The 21,463-nt window shown below is 39.2% G+C and overlaps 1 protein-coding gene across 1 annotated transcript in view; it reads right to left on the reverse strand.

Annotated features, from left to right (window-relative positions):
* The window catches only part of Gabrg3 (gamma-aminobutyric acid type A receptor subunit gamma3), a 612,827-nt gene that overhangs the window by 60,445 nt on the left and 530,919 nt on the right, over positions 1-21,463 (reverse strand). The window contains exon 6 of the mRNA XM_045146493.1: positions 2,403-2,540. Within this exon, the coding sequence (XP_045002428.1) occupies positions 2,403-2,540 (138 nt within the window). The remainder of the gene's footprint in view (positions 1-2,402; positions 2,541-21,463) is intronic.

Here is a 21,463-nt window from a genome sequence, read left to right on the forward strand (position 1 = left end):
GGCTTCTCTGACAATCTTGTAAAGGTAATGTGAAGGTAAGGATACCATTAGAAAATATATTCAAAAACATGAGATCTACCAGAGTTGTGTTGACCTGAAAGGAAGTCAGCTGTTTCCTTCCAGAATATAAGCTGCAGACTTTGGTGTTATGTTTTTAATATGTGGCAATATAACAACAAAAATGTGTTTGCCAAGTAAGAAAATTATCTACAAGTATGTGATATTTGATCTGGAAAGTTTTCTAAGCACCCATGTATTTTTTTTTTCCTAAAGTGTAACTAATGGGAGGTTGTAGACCCAGTGGTATGTCCCAAGTCATAGGGTCAACTGATCATAGGCTGAAAACATGGGTCAAAACAAACCTTCTGTCTTTATAAGTTGATTATCTTCAGTATTTGTTACAGTAGTGGAAAACTAACACAGAATTGTCTGCATTTTAATCTCTTTTAAAAATAAAAATTATAGTACAAATGAATCCTTGTCTTGGTTTACATCCAGCCAACAACTAACCAATAGCTCTCCTCTTGGTATAGCTGCTGTGTTGATGTGTCTAGATTCCACAATGGCCATCAGTGTACATACAGGTTAATGTGTGGATATGAACTGGATTTTTATCATCCAAAGGATGCTTTATTTAAATGTGTAATCACATACAAAAGTTCACGGTTGTGAATCTTTGAAAGAATATGAAATTAGACTCATCATAATTTCTTATTGGACCACAATAGCACCTAGTCCAAAGATTGCTAATAAACTCACCTTGACATCTCAGCTCCTCCTGCCTTCCTGAACCATAATTATTTTATAATCAACTCACAACTCTTGAGCCCATTGTGTCCAACCTACATTTGCATCTCCTGTTGCTTAACATCTACTTGCACAAAACAAAAAGAAGAGCAACCTTCATATATAGCATTAAAATATTGAAATAATCCTCTCTATTTGGGACCACTCTTGAGCAGCCTTACATCCCAAGGACTGCTGGTACATTCTAACCCCTCAGAGAGTAGGGCAGAATTACTAATGTAGATAAGTAGTAATTGGGAAGAAATTTCCCTAAAACATTTCCCTTTGTGCTGTTACACAGTTCCTTTAAATGCCAGTCTTCCACCCATTAAACTTTATCACTATTTAGTAATAAACACAAATCTATTTCTCATCATTCCCAGCATAACATCTATAAGCAATGTTTTCCTTTTCTTCTTATATCAGGTAGTTTTTTTCAGGACCTTTCTTGATATGTAAGTGGCAATTAAGCAATTCTGTAATTAAATATACTTACAGTTAATTATAAAATCTGGTATTTTACTCTAGTCATCAATAAAATAAATCATTATGAGCTTTCAAGAGACAACAATATTTATACTAACAAATAGTCAATCTGTAGAAAACATAACTCTAAGCCACGTCTGCACTCCATACTTTGCCAAAGAAAAGCAGTTGCAAAATAGTTGATTATAAAAACAAACACCAAAACCAAAAAATAAAGACAAAAATGAATAAAACATATTCCAGTGTATCAACAGTTAAGTCTTAATTTTCACATAAATGCTTTGTATTACACATAAATAATCACTTAATATGGATGACTAATTATTGTGCTCAACATACTAAAAAAGAAATTAAAAAATACTAATAAGGTTTATTATTAAAAAGGAAAAGATAGAAATTAAAATTCAAAAGATAATTTTTCCAGGTCCTTTTACATAGGAATTCTCTTGGTAATATTTGAATCTTACTATGGATGTGAAAAATTGTAGAACTTGTGCTGCAAGTAAAGCAAGTTCATGAGAACATAATCATTAGTGAGTAATTCAGTGAAGTTTATAGACATAATGTAAACAAAGACTTGATTCAAATTATAAATCATTTCTAATTGCCCTTCTAATCCAAATTCAAAATTTAAAAATATTGTCATTTTTGATTCAGCTACTTTGTCTCAAATATCATTTGGTTCTTGGGTACTGTGGTTGCCCTTATTAATTCATTAAAGACAGATAAATGAGGCTGGAGAGATAGCTCAGTGGTTAAAGTTGCTTTCTTACAAAGTCTGACAGCCCAGGTTTCATTTCCTAGTTCCTACATAAAGCAAGATGTACAAAGTAGCACATGAGTCTGGAGTTCATTTGCAATAGCAGCAGACCCTGGTGGGCCCATCCATTCTCTCTCTCTCGTTCTCCCTCTCTCTCTCTCTCTCTCTCTCTCTCTCTCTCAACTTGTTTGTCCAACTCTCAAATAAATAGACAAAAAATGTTTTTAAAAATAAAAGCACACACATGAAAGAATTTTACATTCAGGATATGATGATAACCTTAGGGCTGATGGAGGTCAGGTAAGAATTAACATCTTTTCTGTTTGCATTTTGTTGTTGTTGTTTGTTTGAAAGTTAAGCAAATTCCTACCTGCAGATGTTGTCACAATTTCTGTAGTGTTTCTGAGGCCCATGAAGTCAAACTGATAGAGCCGCCATGATTTCTGATCAGCTGCCTCAACTGAATTTTTTCTCCATCTATAAATCATTTCTTCTTTGGGGTAGCCATCTAAAAATAAAACAAATATCAGCATAAAAATGCATGTTTATGTGTCATTATGTCAAAATTTAATTCTGGTCACTTAATAGTTAAAATTTTAGGCCAGGTTTGTTTTCTAAAAACTTTAAAAGTAGGGCTGGAGAGATGGCTTAGCGGTTAAGTGCTTGCCTGTGAAGCCTAAGGACCCCAGTTCGAGGCTCTGTTCCCCAGGTCCCACGTTAGCCAGATGCACAAGGGGGCACACGCGTCTGGAGTTCGTTTGCAGAGGCTGGAAGCCCTGGCGCACCCATTCTCTCTCTCTCCCTCTGTCTTTCTCTCTGTGTCTGTCGCTCTCAAATAAATAAATTTTTTAAAAAAATTTAAAAGTAAAAGGCAAAGTACCACCTCACCCTGCTGACTGTCTTCATAAGCAAGGTGTCTCCCAGCCTCAAGCCTGGCTGTTGTCTCTCTAGCGGTACTAAGCAAGAAGCCATTGTCTCCACTTGCTTAACCTTGGACCATGGCTATGGAGGAAGAGTTTGTCAGTATGACACTGGCTGAAACAGCCCCGTGTCCTGTAATCTTTGCCTCTGCCCAGGACCTAACATGGCTCAATCAAGGACACTTTTATTTGCATGGAACAGAATGTATACCTGGAAATGACATGCACAGCAGCTCGTGACAATCTTCCAGGACTGAACAGTGGCCAGTCTGCAGTGCCCTGACCCTCAAGGCAAGAATTTCATGTGGTGAAACTCTACAGCAGGACTCTCACAGTACTTCACCACAGGAGACTCCTGTGGCCTGTTGCCTTATTCTGTAGCCTATACCCTTGTTGCTGCCCAACCCACTGCCCTTTGCAGTATACTAAATAAACCTTTGTTTATTGTGTGTGGTCTAAAGGGTAAATTCACCGACTACCTTCCAATCCCTTCCTTCACTATAGTGTTGGCATTGCCACCATAGACTATGTCTCATAAAAGGAAGTAGGGTCTCAAGTGACTAGATTAGTTACCATAAGAAAGGTTACCATATGGTGGACCATTCTCCCCTTCGCTTCTGTCACATGCTCCTGGATACTCTCACTTTCCTCATCTGTGTTTCTACCATGTTAGGAAGCAACCTGAGGCCCTTATCAGAAAATTAAACAAACAAAACAAAATTCCTGAATCATGCTTCTGTTAGCCAAAGAAGCCTATTTTCTTTATAAATGAGATAGGCTAAGATGTTTTATTAGAGCAATAGAAAACTGCTTAAATAGTCTTACTTTGATATTAATCTCTATTTTGGATCATCATATTTGCAACACATTTATATATTAATTCCCAGATTAATAAGTACTCCAGAAAGCAAGATCTTGGTGCTTTTCTTTGACTAGTGCCTGCCTACAGCGGGGGTGCCATGAGCGGAAGCTGTGCCCTGCTCCTGCTAGGTCTGCAACCAGGGTTCAGTGGCTCACTGGACCTGCACTGGATACAGGAGAAGCACCTGTCACCTTGGCTGCATTTCTCTGCCAGGATTCTCTACTTCTGAACCACACTTGGAACAACACAGTTCACTGTGCTGGAGCTCCCTGAATGGGACACTTGTTTTCTATCCTGTCCTAATTTCAGGCTTTGTAGCTAGGTCTGTTCCACAGGGCATGCCTCACTCCCTAGAGGAGATCTAGTTTCTAGTCTGTCCTCCAGCATATGACAGCCCTGGGATGATTGGCTCTATATCACTGTTTGCAGACATGGATGGCATGATTCTGGAAGGAAGATGGTGCAACTCCTTGATGAGCTCCCATAAACACAGGTGCACTGATGTAAGCATGCTAGCGGAGTGACTGGACACTGCTGGCTGGCTGGACATTTGGGCCTATTTCCCAAAATTCTTCAAGACAACCTTTTTTATTATGTTCCTCTTTTATTGTCTGAGGTTGTTAATGTGACTTCTCTATTCAAAGACTAACATAGAGGTGAATAGAGTTATGGCTTAGTTGTTAAGTGCTTGCTTGTGAAGCCTAAGGAACCCAGTTTGAGGCTTGATTTCCCAGGGCCCACGTAAGCCAGATGTACAAGGTGGTGCACACATCTGGAGTTAGTTTGCAGTGGCTGGAGGCCCTGGTGTGCTCATTCTCTCTCTCCCTCTCTGTCACTCTCAAATAAATAAATAAAAATAAAATAAACTGAAATAGAAGACATATATATACCTCTTATTTTGTGATTATGAAATGACTGTCAAAATTAATTTTAGGAGCACCCTCTGTCACAGCAGCAACAACAAATAAACAACAACAACAAAAGCTTGTGGTACTCAGACTTGCTGTGTAGAATTTCTGTGAAATTACCAAACATTATATGTGGTTATTACCAATTGTCCAAAGAAAAGATATTTTATGTGATAATTCTGTTAAAATATTTTAGAAACAACTCTGTTGAGATATAACTCATACAATGAAATTCACAGATTTAATGTGAACAGTCCAGTGGTTTCTTTGGTGTAACCTTTGAATATTCTTCTCAGCCCCAAATGAAATCCCGGGCCTTTTAGCGGCCAACACCCCTTCTCCAAAACCATTTTGAATACCACTTCGTAGTAGGCAACCACTAGTACAGCTTCTGCCCTTTCAGGCTTTCCTATACCATGTGTTTTCTAAAAATGGAATTGTGCTACATGTGCTCATCTGCAATTGTCTTTTTAACTTTAAATATAACCAATTTCAGGATTATTCTTTTTGTATCAGTCTGCATTGTTATTTAAATTCAAATAATATTACATTTTATACACATACCATATCATTTTCATTGAGGTATTTGCACAGATCTTTGGCTCAGTTTTGAAATGGATCCAATTTTATGCTGGTTCTTAGAATTATGTATTTGGGATATATATCCTTTATTAGATATATAGTTCACAAATGTTTTTTCCCATTCTGTGGCACACCTCTTTAAATTGATTGTATTTAAAATTATTTTATTTATTTATTTGCAAGCAGAAAGAGACAGAGATAGAGAGAAGAGAGACAACAGAGAGAAGAGAGACAGGCACAGAGAGAATGGGTGCACCAGGGCCTCTAGCCATTGCAAATGAACTCCAGATGCAAGTGTCCCCTTGTGCATCTGGCTTATGTGGGTACTGGAAAATTGAACCTGGGTCTTTCGGATTCGCCAGCAAGTACCTTAACAGCTAAGCCATCTCTCTAGCCTCTGTAATTTTTTTTAAAACTGTAGTAACATACATATAACTTTACTACCTACTATTTTTCAGTGGTACATTCATACCCACATGTCACATTCACTATCCACATGTATAGACATACATGGACATCTCCAGAATTATTTTCATTTTTAGTTGACTTTATGGTTTAGAGCCATTCTAGATTCATAAAATATTAAGATAGGGTACAGCAATACACACACACACACACACACACACACACACACACACACATATATATATATATATATATATATATATATCCTGTATCTATATATATCTATATCTGTTCCCACAAATGTAATCCCTTTAACAGTATCAACATCCCCATCAGAGGATATGTTTGTTAAAATGGATAGACGTGCATTGTCAATCACCATACCACCTTGAATGAGCCTGATCTCATCTGATAAGCCTGCAGTGATACATCATTATGACCCAGGCCCATAGTGTGCCCCTGAGCTCGCTCTGGTTCAGTCTGGGTTTTCTAAGTGTACAGTGGCATGTATCCATCATTGTGATATCATGCAGAGAAGCTGCACTCCGTTCCCCTCATTATTTCTCAGTTCATCTGGAAACCATTCATGTCTTTATCTCCTTCACAATGTTGCATTTTCCAGAGTGGCATATAGTTGAAATCATATAATATGAGGCAAATTCAGATTGATTTGCACTTAAATTTCTTCCAGAATTTTTCATGAACTGAATGTTCATTTCTCTTCAGTGCTGTGTAGTGTTCTATTATCTGAATGCTCTATATTTTATCTACTTATTCACAAATGGCAAAGTATCATCTTGGTAGGATCAAAATTTTAACATTATGAATAATATCATGCTACAAACATTTGTGGGTAAGTTTTACATGTAGGTACGCTCTGTCTTTTGATGACCTGTCATTTACTTTTAAAGAAGAAATTTGCTTGAGATAGAATTACTGAATGAGACCAGGTATAGTGGTATATATCTTTAACTCCAGCAATCAGGAGGCTGAGCTAGGAGGATTACTGTGAGTTCAAGGCTAGCCTGAGATTATATAGTGAATTCTATGTCAGCCTGGGCTATAGCAAGACCATACCTTGAAAACCCCCCAAGAATCAATAAAAAGAATTACTGAGTAAATAATATTAATTGCAGTCAACTTTTGAAGATGTTATCTAAGAGTTGCATGGTATCCATGGTGTATGGTGAGAATCCTTCCTGTAAACCTGCCACTCAATCATGAATTGACTTTGCATTCCAAAGCTTGTTGGGTATTTTTTAATTATTGTTTCTTTTGGCCAAAATTTTTCTATTTATTCAAAAGAGGTTGGTTCTGTTTCTGTTCTCTCAAGACTCCCATTGTGTGTTGTTAATCTACATGAAGTGCCATATGTTTGTGAGGCACTTTACATTTTTCTCCATTCGTTTTCCATGTTGTTGCTGTTCCTGGGAGTCTCCACTGGCCACTCTCCAGTTTTGCTGCTGTTTTCTTTGGGTTGCTCAAAGTCTCACTGTGCCTCACCCATGATATTTCCAATCCCAGTCTCTGTGCTCAGCAACACAAGAATTTCTACTGGGGTCTGCTAAAGAAAAACATTCTGTCCTTTCACTGAGTCGGGGGACAATGATGCCAATGTCATTGCCATTGTTATGGAACTTCCTGTACATAAAAGCCTGGGACCATTTCTTATAGCTTAACTGCTATATAAGGTCAAAAGTATGACAATAGTATGTTCACGGCTATGCTTTCATGGCATTACTTAGGCATTATTTCTGCAGCTCTTTCAGTGCATTTTAACTCACAGTTAAAGCCCTTTGCTAGGACGTCTAGTGATGGAAAGCCTTCCATGTCATTATGTATTAGAAGATTTTTCCTGTTTCTTTTCAGGTTTTGTGACTGTCTTGGAATAGGGATTTTTTTTGTGGTTGTTTTTCTTCATGCTGCTTATTTGCTAAGTGATTCCCTAGATCCTGAATTCCCTGTACTGTTACAATGGATAAATTGACACTGAGCTCTCTGATAACTTTGTTGTTGTTGTGGCTGCTGTTGCATTTCTACTCTTATTTCCTTGTTAAAACATGACACCTTTTTTATCATCCTTGTTTATTATAATTTTTATCACAATTATTATATTTTATTTTGCTTTTATTTTATAACTACTTTTATTATAACTATTATTTATAATTTAGTGAGAAGCTAATTACCAGTCATACTCTTCCCTCAAATGCCTTGACTTTTCTTTCCAACATTTACTATAGTCATTATCACCATTACCATTACCATAAGCATTTCTATACATTACCATCATCTTTGCATCATAATCACCACCGCTATCACCATCTTCAGCAAAATCACCAAAGATATCCAAGGCTGATTTTTTCAGCAATTGTGAGTCTTTACAAAAGGCTTCCCATCTTCACTTCTTTCCTGTCTCTTGACATTTTTATGTTTGATATAACAAACAAACTTTTACATGACACTTGTCACTCACTTCTGTTTATCTTTGTTTTTGTGCTTAAGTAACATACTAATACTTTCCTTTTATTTCAATATTTTTATTTTTATTTGAGAGAAACAGAGAGAGAGAGAAGGGGAGAGAGAGAGAAAGAGAGAGATTGAAAGTGTGAGTGAATGGGCACACCAGGGCCTCCAGCCACTTCAAATGAGCTCTAGATGCATGTACCACCTTGTGCATCTGGCTAACGTGGGTACTGGGGAATCAAACCTGGGTTCTTAGACTTCACAGGCAAGTTTCTTAACTGCCAAGCCTTCTCCCCAGCCCTGAAATACTTTCTTTTTTTTCTTTTTTCTTTTTTTCTTTTTTTTTGAGGTAGGGTTTCACTGTAGTCCAGGCTGACTTGGAATTCACCATGTAGTCTCAGGGTGGCCTCAAACTCACGGCGATCCTCCTACCTTTGCCTCTCAAATGCTGGGATTAAAGGCATGCGCCACCATGCCCAGCTGTAATACTTTCTTTTTTTTTTTTTGCTTATTTGAGAGCAACAGAGATTGAGAGAGAAAGAGGCAGATAGAGAGATAGAGAGAGAGAGAATGGGCGCGCCAGGGCCTCCAGCCACTGCAAACCGAACTCCAGACGCGTGCGCCCCCTTGTGCATCTGGCTAACGTGGGTCCTGGAGAATCGAGCCTGAACCGGGGTCCTTAGGCTTCACAGGCAAGTGCTTAACCGCTAAGCCATCTCTCCAGCCCATGTAATACTTTCTTAATATGTGTTCAGATAAACATTTTCAAATTATGAGGACAGTTAGTAAATGGAGTTTCTTTGCCCTGATCTATAGTTGAATGATCGTGCAAACTTTAGTCTCTTATATGTGCTGGTCTTGATCACCATACTGGGTCATGATTTTCTGCCCAGAGACACAGAAGTGCATGAGTTCTTCATGTGGGCCGGTGCCTCTGAGTGGCAGGATTACCCTCTTGTCCAGATGGTTCCTCAGAGCTCACCACCAGGACTTAGGAGCTGGTCTCACTAGGACTGAGAATCAGGTCCACCCCTTCCCTGTGCTCCACCTCAGGAACCTGCTTCTCCTGAGGGGCATGGGTGCTGTGGTGAATTGCACTGGCCCAGAAGGGTTTGATCCACTTGCAATGGCTACACTGCTTTCCACTCTCATGTAAGCTACTCTGGTGGCTTGTTTCAGTGATATTTTGTTGTTTGTTTTACTTGAGGCAATACTGTGTTGTGTTGCTAGTAGCCTGGCCTCAAATCTTCTACCTCAGCCACTCCAATATGCCCATATATTCTGCTCTATCTGTGGTTTATTTCCATATTTAATATATTAGTTACCCCGAGATTTTCTGAATATACACATGTGTGGGGTATACATATGCATATTCATGTGTGGAATATGTGTCTGTATAGCGATGTAGGTATGTTATGCATGTGGCAGCCAAAAGCTGATGTCAGATGTCCTCTATCTCTTGTCTACCTGAATTTCTTTTGTGATGGGCAAGGTCTTCCACCCAACCTGGAGCTCACCACTTTTAATTGCAAGCTCTAGGGATCCTCCTGACACTGCCTGCCCTGCACTGGGATTGCAGGTGCATAGCAGCATTTCCAGTATTTTACTTGGGTACTAAGGATCTGAAATCAGGTCCTCAAGTTTGCATGACAAGCACTCTACCTAATGACCAAACCCCCTATTCCTTTTAAAGATATTTTTGGTAGGGCCTAGTCTTTAAACTGATCATATATATGATATGATCAAATATTACATGGCAGTTTTTTAAAGAGAAAATGTCTGTGGTTATGAAAATAAATTTTTCATGTCAACAATGAAAATTTCTAGGCTTCCTTCCATCTCTTTACATGGCCTTAGAGTGTAGAAATTGGCACTTAGAAGCCAAGTTGGAAGGACCTTCCCTTGAGTTGATTCCTCATCTCCTACATTGAAGTAATTCATATTTTGTATGGACCCTCTGAAATGAAGCATTTACCTACATCTGAAGCTATAAGCACTGTTTGGAAAATGAAGATGGGCAGGATAAAAAGCTTTCACCCTTCTGTATTATCTTAGCTCATTTTTTACTATAATGAAAACATACCTAAGATTGGGTACAAAAAGCACAGATGTGTATGTAGCTCACAGTGCAGAGGTTCAAGAATGTGGTGCTGGGTTGGTTTTTAGTGATGGCCATGCAGCAGATGTTGCCACATAGCAGAGCCTGTGGTAGAGCAATAGAAGTATGTGCAAACGAGGTCACAAGAATGGTCCCAAGAAAACAAAAAACCAAACCAAGGGAACAGAGTTTGCTTTATAGCCACCAAATGCTGAGGAAATCAGTGCAGTCCTCTCAGAGAGAACATTCTCTCAGAAGAGTACCTGTTGGAGTCAAATTCACATTGCTGGGATGAACATCCAAATCAGGCACAGTTTAAGGGAGGAAGTGATTTATTTCAAGCTTAAAGATCCAGGGGAAAGTTCCATCAGAGGTGGAAGAAGCTGCTTCCACACATCCAAGCAGAGAGAAACAACCAGCCAGCAAACACCAAGAGCAGCATACCCAAGTGAGGAGCAAAGGTCAGGGACCCTGGCAGAGCTGAGACTGCTTTGCATACCTTTTGGCTGGAAATCCAATCTGCTTGCAAAGACACCTCAGGGCTGGACCCCAGGATCCACCCTCTGTGACACCTCTCCTGCAAGGCAGTTGGAGATCCAAGTAATAAGGTTTAATAAAACACGTGAGTCAGGGCTAGAGAGATGACTTAGTGGTTAAGGTGAAGCCTAAAGACCCAGGTTCAATTTGCATAAAGTGGCACATGCGTCTGGAATTCATTTGTAGTGACTAGAGGCCCTGGCATGCCCATTCTCTATCTGCCTCTCTCTCTCAAATAAATAGATGAGATATTTTCAAAAACCAAGTCTATGGGGAACACACATTCAAACTACCACAGCACTCCAGTGTCTTCATTAGCATCCAACACTGCCATATTGAGCACCAAGACTCAGCATGAATTTTTGTGGGGGTATACCCCACTTAAATAATAAACACAAATTATTATTTTTTGTTAATTTAAGAGTTGCTTTGTGCTTTAAAATGGAAGTTGCCATGCTTTGAGTGTGAAGTATTCTCCATGTACTTTGGGGGATCTTATGTTTAAAACCGTAGTCTCCAGGTGATGTTGTTTTCTGAAGTTGTGGAACTTTTCAGAAAGGGGAGCCTTGCTGTAGAAAGTGGACCAATGGGGAAATGCCTCAAGGTTTGATTGCCCAGCACCACTTATTGCCTACTCCTAGTTTCCTGTGGTGGTTAATATTGATAACCCACAGTTTCTAGTATTACTGAGGAGATAAGCCTCTAGGTATGTTTGTGAAGGAGTTTCTAGATTAGATTAATTCAAATGAGAAGACTCACCCTAAATGTGGATTCCCAAATTAAATAAAATGGAAAAAGCAAGCTGAGTATCACCATTCATCACTGTCTGCTTCTGGACTGTGGATGTAATAGGAGTAGCTGCTGCTACAGCTTCTGATGTCTTGACTTCCCTTTCATGATAGACTGTGTCCTCAAACTTGGAGGAAATTAAATCTTTTCTTCTGGAAGTTGCTCAATGTCAGCTATTTGGTCACAACAACAAGAAAAGTTATGTAATGCAGAAAGTTGCTACAGGAGAGCAGGGCTGTTGCTGTGATATGTCTGACCATGTGGTTCTTAAGCTTTTGAAGATGGTTTGCAGGAAATATAGAGAAGAGTTTGGACTATAAGCTAGAGAAACATTAACAGGGTATAAGCAGAGCTTAATGGGTTATTTTGGTGGGATTTTGGAAAACCAGAATGGCACAAGCAATGTGAAGAGTGACTGCTTGGCTCATGAGGTTTCAGAGGAAAACTGGGTCTGTATCAGGAGCTGGGCTAGAGACCATTTGTACAATGTATTGACAAGGGATCTAGCTATATTCTACTGGTGTCCTAGAACATAAGTGAAACTGAATTAAAAGATAATTGACTGATTTTTTTGGCACATAAAATTATGAGACAGGATAGCAGTCTATGCCATGGTTACCACTGCTCTTATCCAGGTCTGCAAGGAGAGCAAGATGTGAGGCAGAAAGTTATGAAAGTGTACAGTTTGGCAAGGAAAGGAGCTAACTGAGGGCAAGGTGAGTGCACACAAAGCATCTATAATTGTTAAAGAAATTATCCTTACTAAATAATACCTAGTGCTCCACACTAGAAAAATAAAGGGTGCTCTGTAGGCAAGACCCCTCCCATGGGAAACTCCAGTTTATGAAAATGAAAATTCATTTGAAAGGATATAAGTTGGGCTGAATATGCCACTGAAGTGAGTCCATGCTTGAAAACTGCTGCCTAATAAAGTATTTTTTCAGATTCAGTCCCCATAGCATATAGAATCCACTAGAATTTTAGTTCAAGGAGGGCAATCTACAACTTAAACTGGCCACTGAGCTTGGATGTGTTGTCCATGTGGTAGCAGTTTTACAGACGTGGAAGATGCAAAAGTGAGAGGGTCAAGGAGGTTTAGGCAAGGTTCCTGAAAGCTTCTGAAGCTAAGTAATATGTGTCAAGGTCAGATTACCTGCAAGGAAGTCTTAAGAGGCCAATGCGTGAATCTGTGGAAGTAACTCTTGGCATAGAGATTCCAGGGTGTTGGAGATCCAACAACCATGGGAAGTCTGACAAGGAAATTGTGACTATCTGCTCATAGTGGAGTTTTTTGTGACACACACACATACACACACACCTCCAAGGCAAGCAGTGGTCTAAACTCTGCTCATATGGAATGAACTTCACAAAAATATCAAACAAATGCAGTGTGTAGACTTTCATTGATACTGATTCAAACACACTGGCTATCATCAAAACAATGTGCCTGATTAAGTGCTCTGTGGTATTAAATAATTCATATTAACATAGAAGGTGATGGCTTTGGATCAATAGAAGTACAAATCCATCAGAGGTGTCTAGGGAAGTAAGTACTGGAGAATCCATAAAATGTCTAGCATTTAAGTTAAAGTGTTTCATATTTAACAGGAGAGAGTATGCATGAAGCTCAGGCAGCAGAGTTGATATTGCATAGCTGGAGCATTAGGTTTAACTGCATTCTTTAAAAATAAGTTAAAGTCTATTTAGCTAAGTAAATAGTTGTTATGAAATTTAATAGGTTTACTAAAACAAAATTTTATGTGCATGCCAGGAACCACATTATCAGGCATACTAGCCTTGAGCTGGATATGGTAACACATTCTTGTAATAACACCATTTTGGGAGGTAGAAGCAGAAAGATAGTAAGTTAAGGCTCACCTTAGATACATAGTAAGTTTGAGGCCAGCTTGGGCTGGCTACTTGAGACTGTCTTAACATCTTAACATATAAACAATAACAACAACAAAAGAAGGAAAAATATCCTGGCCCTGTATTCAGAGGCTACCCCTTATTTATATGCCACAAAACTTTGATCCTATTGCATGCTTGAAGCTTTGTCCATATCATAGGCTCCTTGTTTGTAAATTGTGAATGACATTGATTCTGATCTTCTAATGGTGCCACAGTATGGGGAGGTACACATAACTATCTTTTTATACATAATGTTTTTGTTTCCCCGGCTCACCATTTATATTTGGAGCCACAGTCCTCAATGGAATGATATTGGGAGGTGATATTAGGCCTTTGGGAGGTATTAAATGATCATGAACATGGAACACTTATGATGGCACTAGTGTCTTTTTATGGAGATCTAAGAGCTGATGTTTCGCTGTCTCCTGAGCTTAAAGAGTCTTCACCACGCACCCAGTATGCTCAAACCTACGTGGTGAGAATTCCCAGGCCTCGAAAGAGTGAGAACTGAAGGTTGGGTAAGCCTCTCAGTCACAGGAATTTTGTTCCAACAGCAAGAGCAAAAGCATTATATAAAGTACTTGGTATGGCTTCAGACTAGTCACTGCTGTGTTAGGTTCACTGGAATCTGCTGCCAAACATGCAAAGCTGTATTCTATACTCACTGTACCTAGAAGTTCCTCTGTTAGGCTGGGCTCTCCAGGAGCGCTTCCTGTATGCTGGGTGGGGGGACGTGGGAGGAGTGCTGAGCGGCAGCACTACCACCCTGTTCACCTTAGAGGACACCTTCTAGTAGTTCCCCAGGTCTTTCCTCTCAGGAAAGATTTATATACAAAGCTACCACCATTGGGAAGAATTGCATTCCACACAGTTTTTGGTGAGAAAAAAATGTGATATTTTTCTTGATGAGCGTTAAGTAGTGGCAGCTTCCTAGTAAGTTGCATTTGACCTACTTTGAGAAATGTTTAGAGGGATGACAGGATAGTCCTGGTTTAAAGAATCCAGAGGAAGGGGGCTGATAGAAATTCACTTTTGCTTTTATGCAAGAAAAAATATTCACCTTAGGCAATTGTGATCAATTTCTTGTCTGCAGTTGTTAATGGACTCCTGTAAAATAATACTTTTCTTGATGCCATGAAAAATATAGTTTTGTTAATGCAAATGTCACACAAATACCCCAAAGCCAAGAAAAGCAACAATGACAAATTAACCACTGTCATGGTGAGAGGCTCTAGCAATGAAGAAATATTGTAAGCTGTGTTATACTTTGTAGAGTCTACTGTTGAGCAACAAAATCTTGACAATCACTATCTAGAAACCATGCCAGATTCCTGACATAGAGATTTCTCATTTCCGTATGGTGTAGCACTCACTGAGCATAGTGTGGCATTCAGCACCTCTTTACCAATAAACAAGGATCCTTGAGGTTCTGGAGAGATGGCTTAGTATTTAAGCCATTTGCCTGTAAAGCCAAAGGATATTCGTTCAATTCTCTAGAACCCACATAAGCCAGATGCACAAGGTGGCACATGCATCTGGAGTTCCTTTGCAGTGGCTAGAGGCCCTGGCAAGCCCTTTCTCTCTCTCTCTCTCTCTCTCTCTCTCTCTCTCTCTCTCTCTCTCTCTCTCTTTCTCTCCCTCTCCTTCTTTATCTTTCTCAAATAAATAAACAAAATATACTTAAAAAACACAAAAACAAGGATCCTTGAGTCTGAGGCTGTTGTGTATTACGAAGAAGTTGTGTCCAGGTCTCTCTTACTGAGGAGGCTTATGGGTAATAGGACCTTCAAAGTACACAGCTTTCTCTCGGCTAAATGTAAGAAGTGTCTTTGGGCCTTTATGGGAGAATCTGTTTTTTGTCTTATCTCCTAAAACTTCACTAGTCTTATCTCCTAAAACTTCACTAAAGGAGGCGAGCGAGTACCTCCATTCTTATTTCCTTATTTCTAGGGAAAGGAAGGCATGTAAAGGGACTACTTCCCTCCTATTATAGTTATCTTCTTTTTGCTAGGACAAACCACCTGATGAGTAGCAGCTGATGGGAGGAAAGTTTTTTATTCTATTAAAATATTTTATTAATTTATGAGATAGATAGATAGAGAGAGAGAGAGAGAGAATGAATGTGTGCACCAGGACCTCTAGCTATTGGGGAAAAAAGTTCCATGCTCCACCATGTGCATCTGGCTTATGTGAGCACTAGGGAACTCAACCTGGGTTCTTGGTCTTTTCAGGCAAGTTCCTTAACTGCTATGACATAGCCAAAGGTTTTTATTTTTGTTCATAATCTAGAGGGGAAGCTTCATGATAGCAGGGAAAAGATGGTAGAACAGAGGCTGGACATTGCCTCCTTGTAATAGCAGGGGCAACAGCAGTAGGACAGTGAGCTGAGCTAACACTGGCAAGGTTGGGGCTAATAAGCCTCAAATATCCACCTCCAGCAACACAACTCCTACAGCAAGGGTTCACTTCCCAAATTGCCATCAGCTTGGAATCAAGCACTCATAACCCATGGATTTATGGGGACACATGATTCAAATTACCACACTTCCCAAGAGCCTGATGCCACCCAGAAACTCAGCATCAGGGGTGAACTGACTAGGTACCCATCCAGGGTGCTCATATAAAAGATCTTGTTTAGTGCCTAGGTAAGTTTTCCTATTTCTGGAAACTCCATTCCTACCTTATCTTGTATCCTTCTTTCTTAAGTGATATAAGATCTATAATCCTTGTAATAATTTTTTTTTAGTAAATGTTATCCTTTAGTCTATGGGTTTCATTTGTTGAATTCATAAGACAAGAGGCTGAAAAAGCCACTGACTCAGTGTAACCTTTTGTGAGTGTGACCATCCTGCACCACAACTTCTGTGTTACTGCCCACCCAAGGACCAAGAGACGATCCAACACTTGCAAAGACATCCCCAAATTCTTGTATCATTATTGTCCCTACCTCCCCATTCATAGTACCTCATGTACCCTTGCATTTGTGAAGGAGATGAGTTTGCATACTCACTTCTAAAATGTTACTGTCACAGCCTTTATACCATTACAGAACAAGAGTGTTATATACATACAATAAAAATAACACAAATTTTTCTAGCCCAGGTTACCGACTCTTTGATTCCTTGATATGAAACAGGCTACACAATCTTTTGGGACTTTACATTTTTAAAGTGTAGTGTGAGTGGTGATATAGAATGGCACTTTGGAAATACCAAGTCTCTGGAACCATATTAATGGATCATTCATCATTTAAAAATGAAAAGCAAAGTGGTTGTACCATCCTGCATTCCCACCAACAGTGAATGAGTGTCCCTGCTTCTCCACATCCTCGCCAGCATTTATTTTCATTTGACCTTTTGATGTTGGCTATCCTTGTAGCAGCTCAATTCGTAATAGCTAAAAGCTGGAATCAACCCAGATGTCCATCATTAGAAGAATGGATAACAAAGATGTGGTATATCTACACAATGGAATTCTATACAGCAGTAAGAAAAAATGACATAAAGAAATTTGAGGAAAAATGGTCGAACCTGGAACAGATCATTCTCAGCGAAGTTACCCAATCACAGAAAAAAAATCGACACATAGTCTCACTCATCTGCAACACCTAACCGGAATCTGCCCAAGATGCCTTACATACCCAGCAAGCACCTCATGGACTAGACAATAAGATGGATGGGAGGGCGGGGAGGGAATCAAAGGGTGGAAAACAGTAATCCGGACCCAAACGGCAATGGTACCATAAAATTCTACTTCCTAAAAGACAGACCAAATGGCTGAACCTTCACTAGACCCTTACAGGAAACACCTGAACTACAAGACACTGGAGAGGGTAGGATCAAAACTGACCTAAATCTTCTACATCTTCCCTCCCTCCCTCTCCCCCTCTCCCCTCTATCTCTATCCTCTCTAACTCTTGTATATTAGTTATCTTTTTCCTCAATTTCTTAGTGGGCACTGACCTGTAACCCCCACTTCCAGCTTGGGCCTACTATCCACAATGAGCTTTTGATCAGAGAAACCTACAAGGTTTCCCAAAACAATGAGAGACTTCTGTCAGAGTACTTGACGACCCACCAAAGGCCAGTGGTAAGACCCTATTGCTGAAGACTCCATACACAGCTGACGTGTAAAATGGAATGACATGGCCGGAAGCCAGGAGAGAGTCAGTCCCCAGACAGTCAGCGTGTCTAGTGCCAGAAGGCGCTACATAGGCGACTGGGGGAAATGACCAAGATCTGTCCAAGCACCACATTGTTTAACCTAATTAGCAACAAATAACCGGATGTGATGACCACACAAGTGCAATAGTGGTACACAGCCATGGTGAGGAATCAATTGCTCTTGATTTGGCTAACTGATCCACTCAGTGGTACTAGACCCTTAGCTGGAGCTGGGAAACAAGTCAGAACCATACCCAAACACAAGCCCACTCTACAATATCAAGCTACCATCAATCACAGGGTATAAGAGGGCATAAATCTACCATACTGTCTATCAAAAAAGTAAGTCTTATCTCAATTTTCCGGGTGCTAACTTACTCTCCGTTGGAGAATCTGCTTCTCTTTTCCAGATAGATGCAGATCCTAAGAAGAGAGCTGCCCCAACATACCTCAAAAGGGGCCCAACTGAAACTAAGGACAACTGGCGAAATAAGCAAGGGTGATGTTTTCCTGTGAACCGGATACCAGCACAAAGGGGAAGGAGATCAACGCAGAGAAAAATCAACTCCTACCAAATCAGAGAGCCAAAGCCTCAGAGGCCCCCAACACCTCAGCACTGAAGCAGACCAAAAATGAACCCAACATGGCTCAGGGAAATCTTGTGGAAGAGGGGGCGGAAAGAATGTCAGAGTTACATGTTGGGTCATGATTTGCAGAGACATTTATCATACTAGTAACTGGGGGCTAACTCCACAATGCATGACCCATTTTCATTAACAAGGATGGTCTAATGGGAAGGGGTAGATCACAGATGAGCCTAAATAATGGTACCAAACTGCCGGTATTTACTGAAAAGAAAACTAATAAATTAAATTTAAAAAAAAAATGAAATGCAATAGAATAAATAAGAATGTGTCATAAGGCATTATGCATGGTTTCAGCAAATACTACTTTGTGTTATTATCAGTGTGTGCATAAATACATGCTTGTTGTACAACAAAAATACATGCCTCAGTATGAAGAATGTGAAAGCTACCTTCTACAGGTGCATTTGAAAACTCAGCTCCTTCAGAAGCAGGAGGGATGCATGAGGAGCTCCTCAGTAAGCCAGAAGAAGTGGCAAAGGCCAACAGAAAACTACACACAGATTTCTCTAAAGCAGTGCCTACCCTAAAGTAATCTGTCCAGCGTCCCCACATAATTTAGTCATTCAAAAAAGAAAGATACATGGAGGAGTTGTTATAAAAGCTCATGTCTTTTAAGTGGCATAGCTTTTTAAATGGCAACTCACTCATGTTTTTAAAGCAACCCAACAGTGAAGGCAGGATTGTTGTTGCACTTCATCATGAAGCTAAATTTCTAAATCGTGTACCCCTTGAGGGATGACTTCCAGGTTAGTAGCAAGGTATCAGCCAACCAGAGTTTTATGTTTACTTTTGCTTTGTTCTACAGAATTTCATTGTTCCTACATTATGAAAACACAGGCTTAGATATGTAAGAAATATGAGAGACACAGAGAGAAGTATGGGTGTGATTGTTTTTTTCTGTTAAAGGGTTAAAAAGATAGAGAGACTCAATTATGGGAAGATCCCATCTGTGGGAAACCCCTTTCTGAGTCAGCTATCCTTGAAACCAGAAGAGTTAATAATTCTTGAGCGAAAGTTCTTCTTAATTCTATATCAGGTAAAAAGTTGCTAAAGCTTCTATTCCTATAAAATGGGCCACTTTTAAAAATACTTTATTTATTTATTTGAGAGGAAAGAGAGAGAGAGAGAGAGAGAGAGAGAGAGAGAGAGAGAGAGAGAGAGAGAGAGAAGGAGAGAGAGAAGAATGGTCATACCTCTAGCCACTGCAAATGAACTCCAGATACAGGTTCCATTTTGTGCATATGGCTTATGTGGTTAATGGGGAATTGCACCTGGATCCTTAGGCTTCAAAGGCAAGCACCTTACCTGCTAGCCATCTCCCCAGCCCCCAATTTATGTGCTATTTTTATATTGAAGCTAACTGCTTAAGACTGTGAGGTTGACCTTTGACTAATCAGAGTGAAACACAGGACCCTTAAGTTCAGATTTAAAAATCCCATCAGATATCTTGCTGGCTTGCTAGACTGTCTAGACTCTTTATAGCTGTGTACCCTTCTGAAGAAGTAAACATTGCCTTACCAATCTACTCTGGACAGTGTGGTCATTCTTGGATCCAAGATTCATTTATAATATATGACTACACCTTTCCCTCCTATTGCTTAGAATAGCATCATATATTGTTGAGCCTAACAAGTGGGAGGATAACCTCTGAAAGTAAATACCAATAAAGATGCTATACCAGAAAATTTATCTTTTGAAATTGCTAAAGAGATAAAGATATCTCAAGACAAACACAAACTAACATAATTCAGATCAAGCATACTAGCTCTACTGAAAATTCTAAATTGAAGACTATATAATGAAGAAGACAGCTCCATACATGATAACACACAATAGGATACACTTCAAAAAATACACCAATGAACAAAAGAGAAATGAGAAAGAATCAATTATGTCTAACATAAAAAATCTGCAAGCTCTCAGGGGAAAAGGAAAAGGAATGCTAACAACATAGCCAACCAGAATATCACCCAACAAATATTAGGAAATAGCAGCCCTCTTTTTATAGTAGCCATAAGTATAAATATCCTTAAGTCACTAATAAAAAGACACAGATGTTGAAAAAGGACCCAACTATTTGTCTCTGAGAAACTCACTTACTTAGCAAAGATGTTCAAAAACTGAGTATAAAGGGATGGAAATAAAACTCCCAGGTAAATGGAAGCTGTAAACATGCAGGAGTGGCTACACTTTAGTAGACAAAGTAGACTTCAACCAAAACTAATTGGAAAAGACAAAAAAGGCACTACATGTTAATGAGGGGAATATTTCATCAAGAAGATATCATATACTTGTAAATATTTTTGCAACACATGTTGGGGCTCCTACTTTCATAAAACAAGCACTAAGATATACTGAGGAACATATAGATACAGACACAATAGTAGTAGGAGACTTCAATACTGCATTGTCCTATTTAGATAGGTAATCCAGACTAATAATGAGAAAGAAAACATCAGAGCCAAACTATATCATAGATCAACTTGACCTGACAGATACATTCAGAGTATTCCACCCAGAAGATAAAGAACAGTCTTTTCAATGGTACATGGAACCTAATGATCCAAAATTGATCACATAATAGGCCACAAAAATCTTAGCAACCACAAAAAATAATTGAAGTAATCCTTTCATCCTGTCAGATCACAGTGGACTAAAAGAAGAAATCAAGAAGATTATAGAAACTACACAGTTCTTACAGACTGGACAACACACTTTTGAACAAACAAAGAGATAGTGAGGATATCAGAGAGGAATTAAAAAAATGAAAATGATCATACAACCTATCAGGTCCTGTGGCATGTGGCTGAGAAAGTTCCAAGAGGAAAGTTTATTGGCTATAATAACACATACCAAGAAATTAGAAGATACCAAATAGGCAACCTAATATCCATGCCCAGGTTTTAGAAAAGTACTAAACTCAGTAGATAGCAAACAAGATTAAAGATCAGGGCAGAAATCAATGAAACAGACACTAAAAGAACAATACACAGAATTAATAAAATGAAGAGTTGGTTCTTTGAGAAAATAAATAAAATTGATAAACCCTTAGGTCAATTGACAAAAAGTAGGAGAGAGAAGACCTAAATTAACAAAATCAGAGACAAAAAGGGAAATGTTATGGCAGATCCCAGTGAAATCCAAAA

This window comes from Jaculus jaculus, chromosome 3, assembly GCF_020740685.1.
Source record: "Jaculus jaculus isolate mJacJac1 chromosome 3, mJacJac1.mat.Y.cur, whole genome shotgun sequence".
Classification (NCBI taxonomy): domain Eukaryota; kingdom Metazoa; phylum Chordata; class Mammalia; order Rodentia; family Dipodidae; genus Jaculus; species Jaculus jaculus.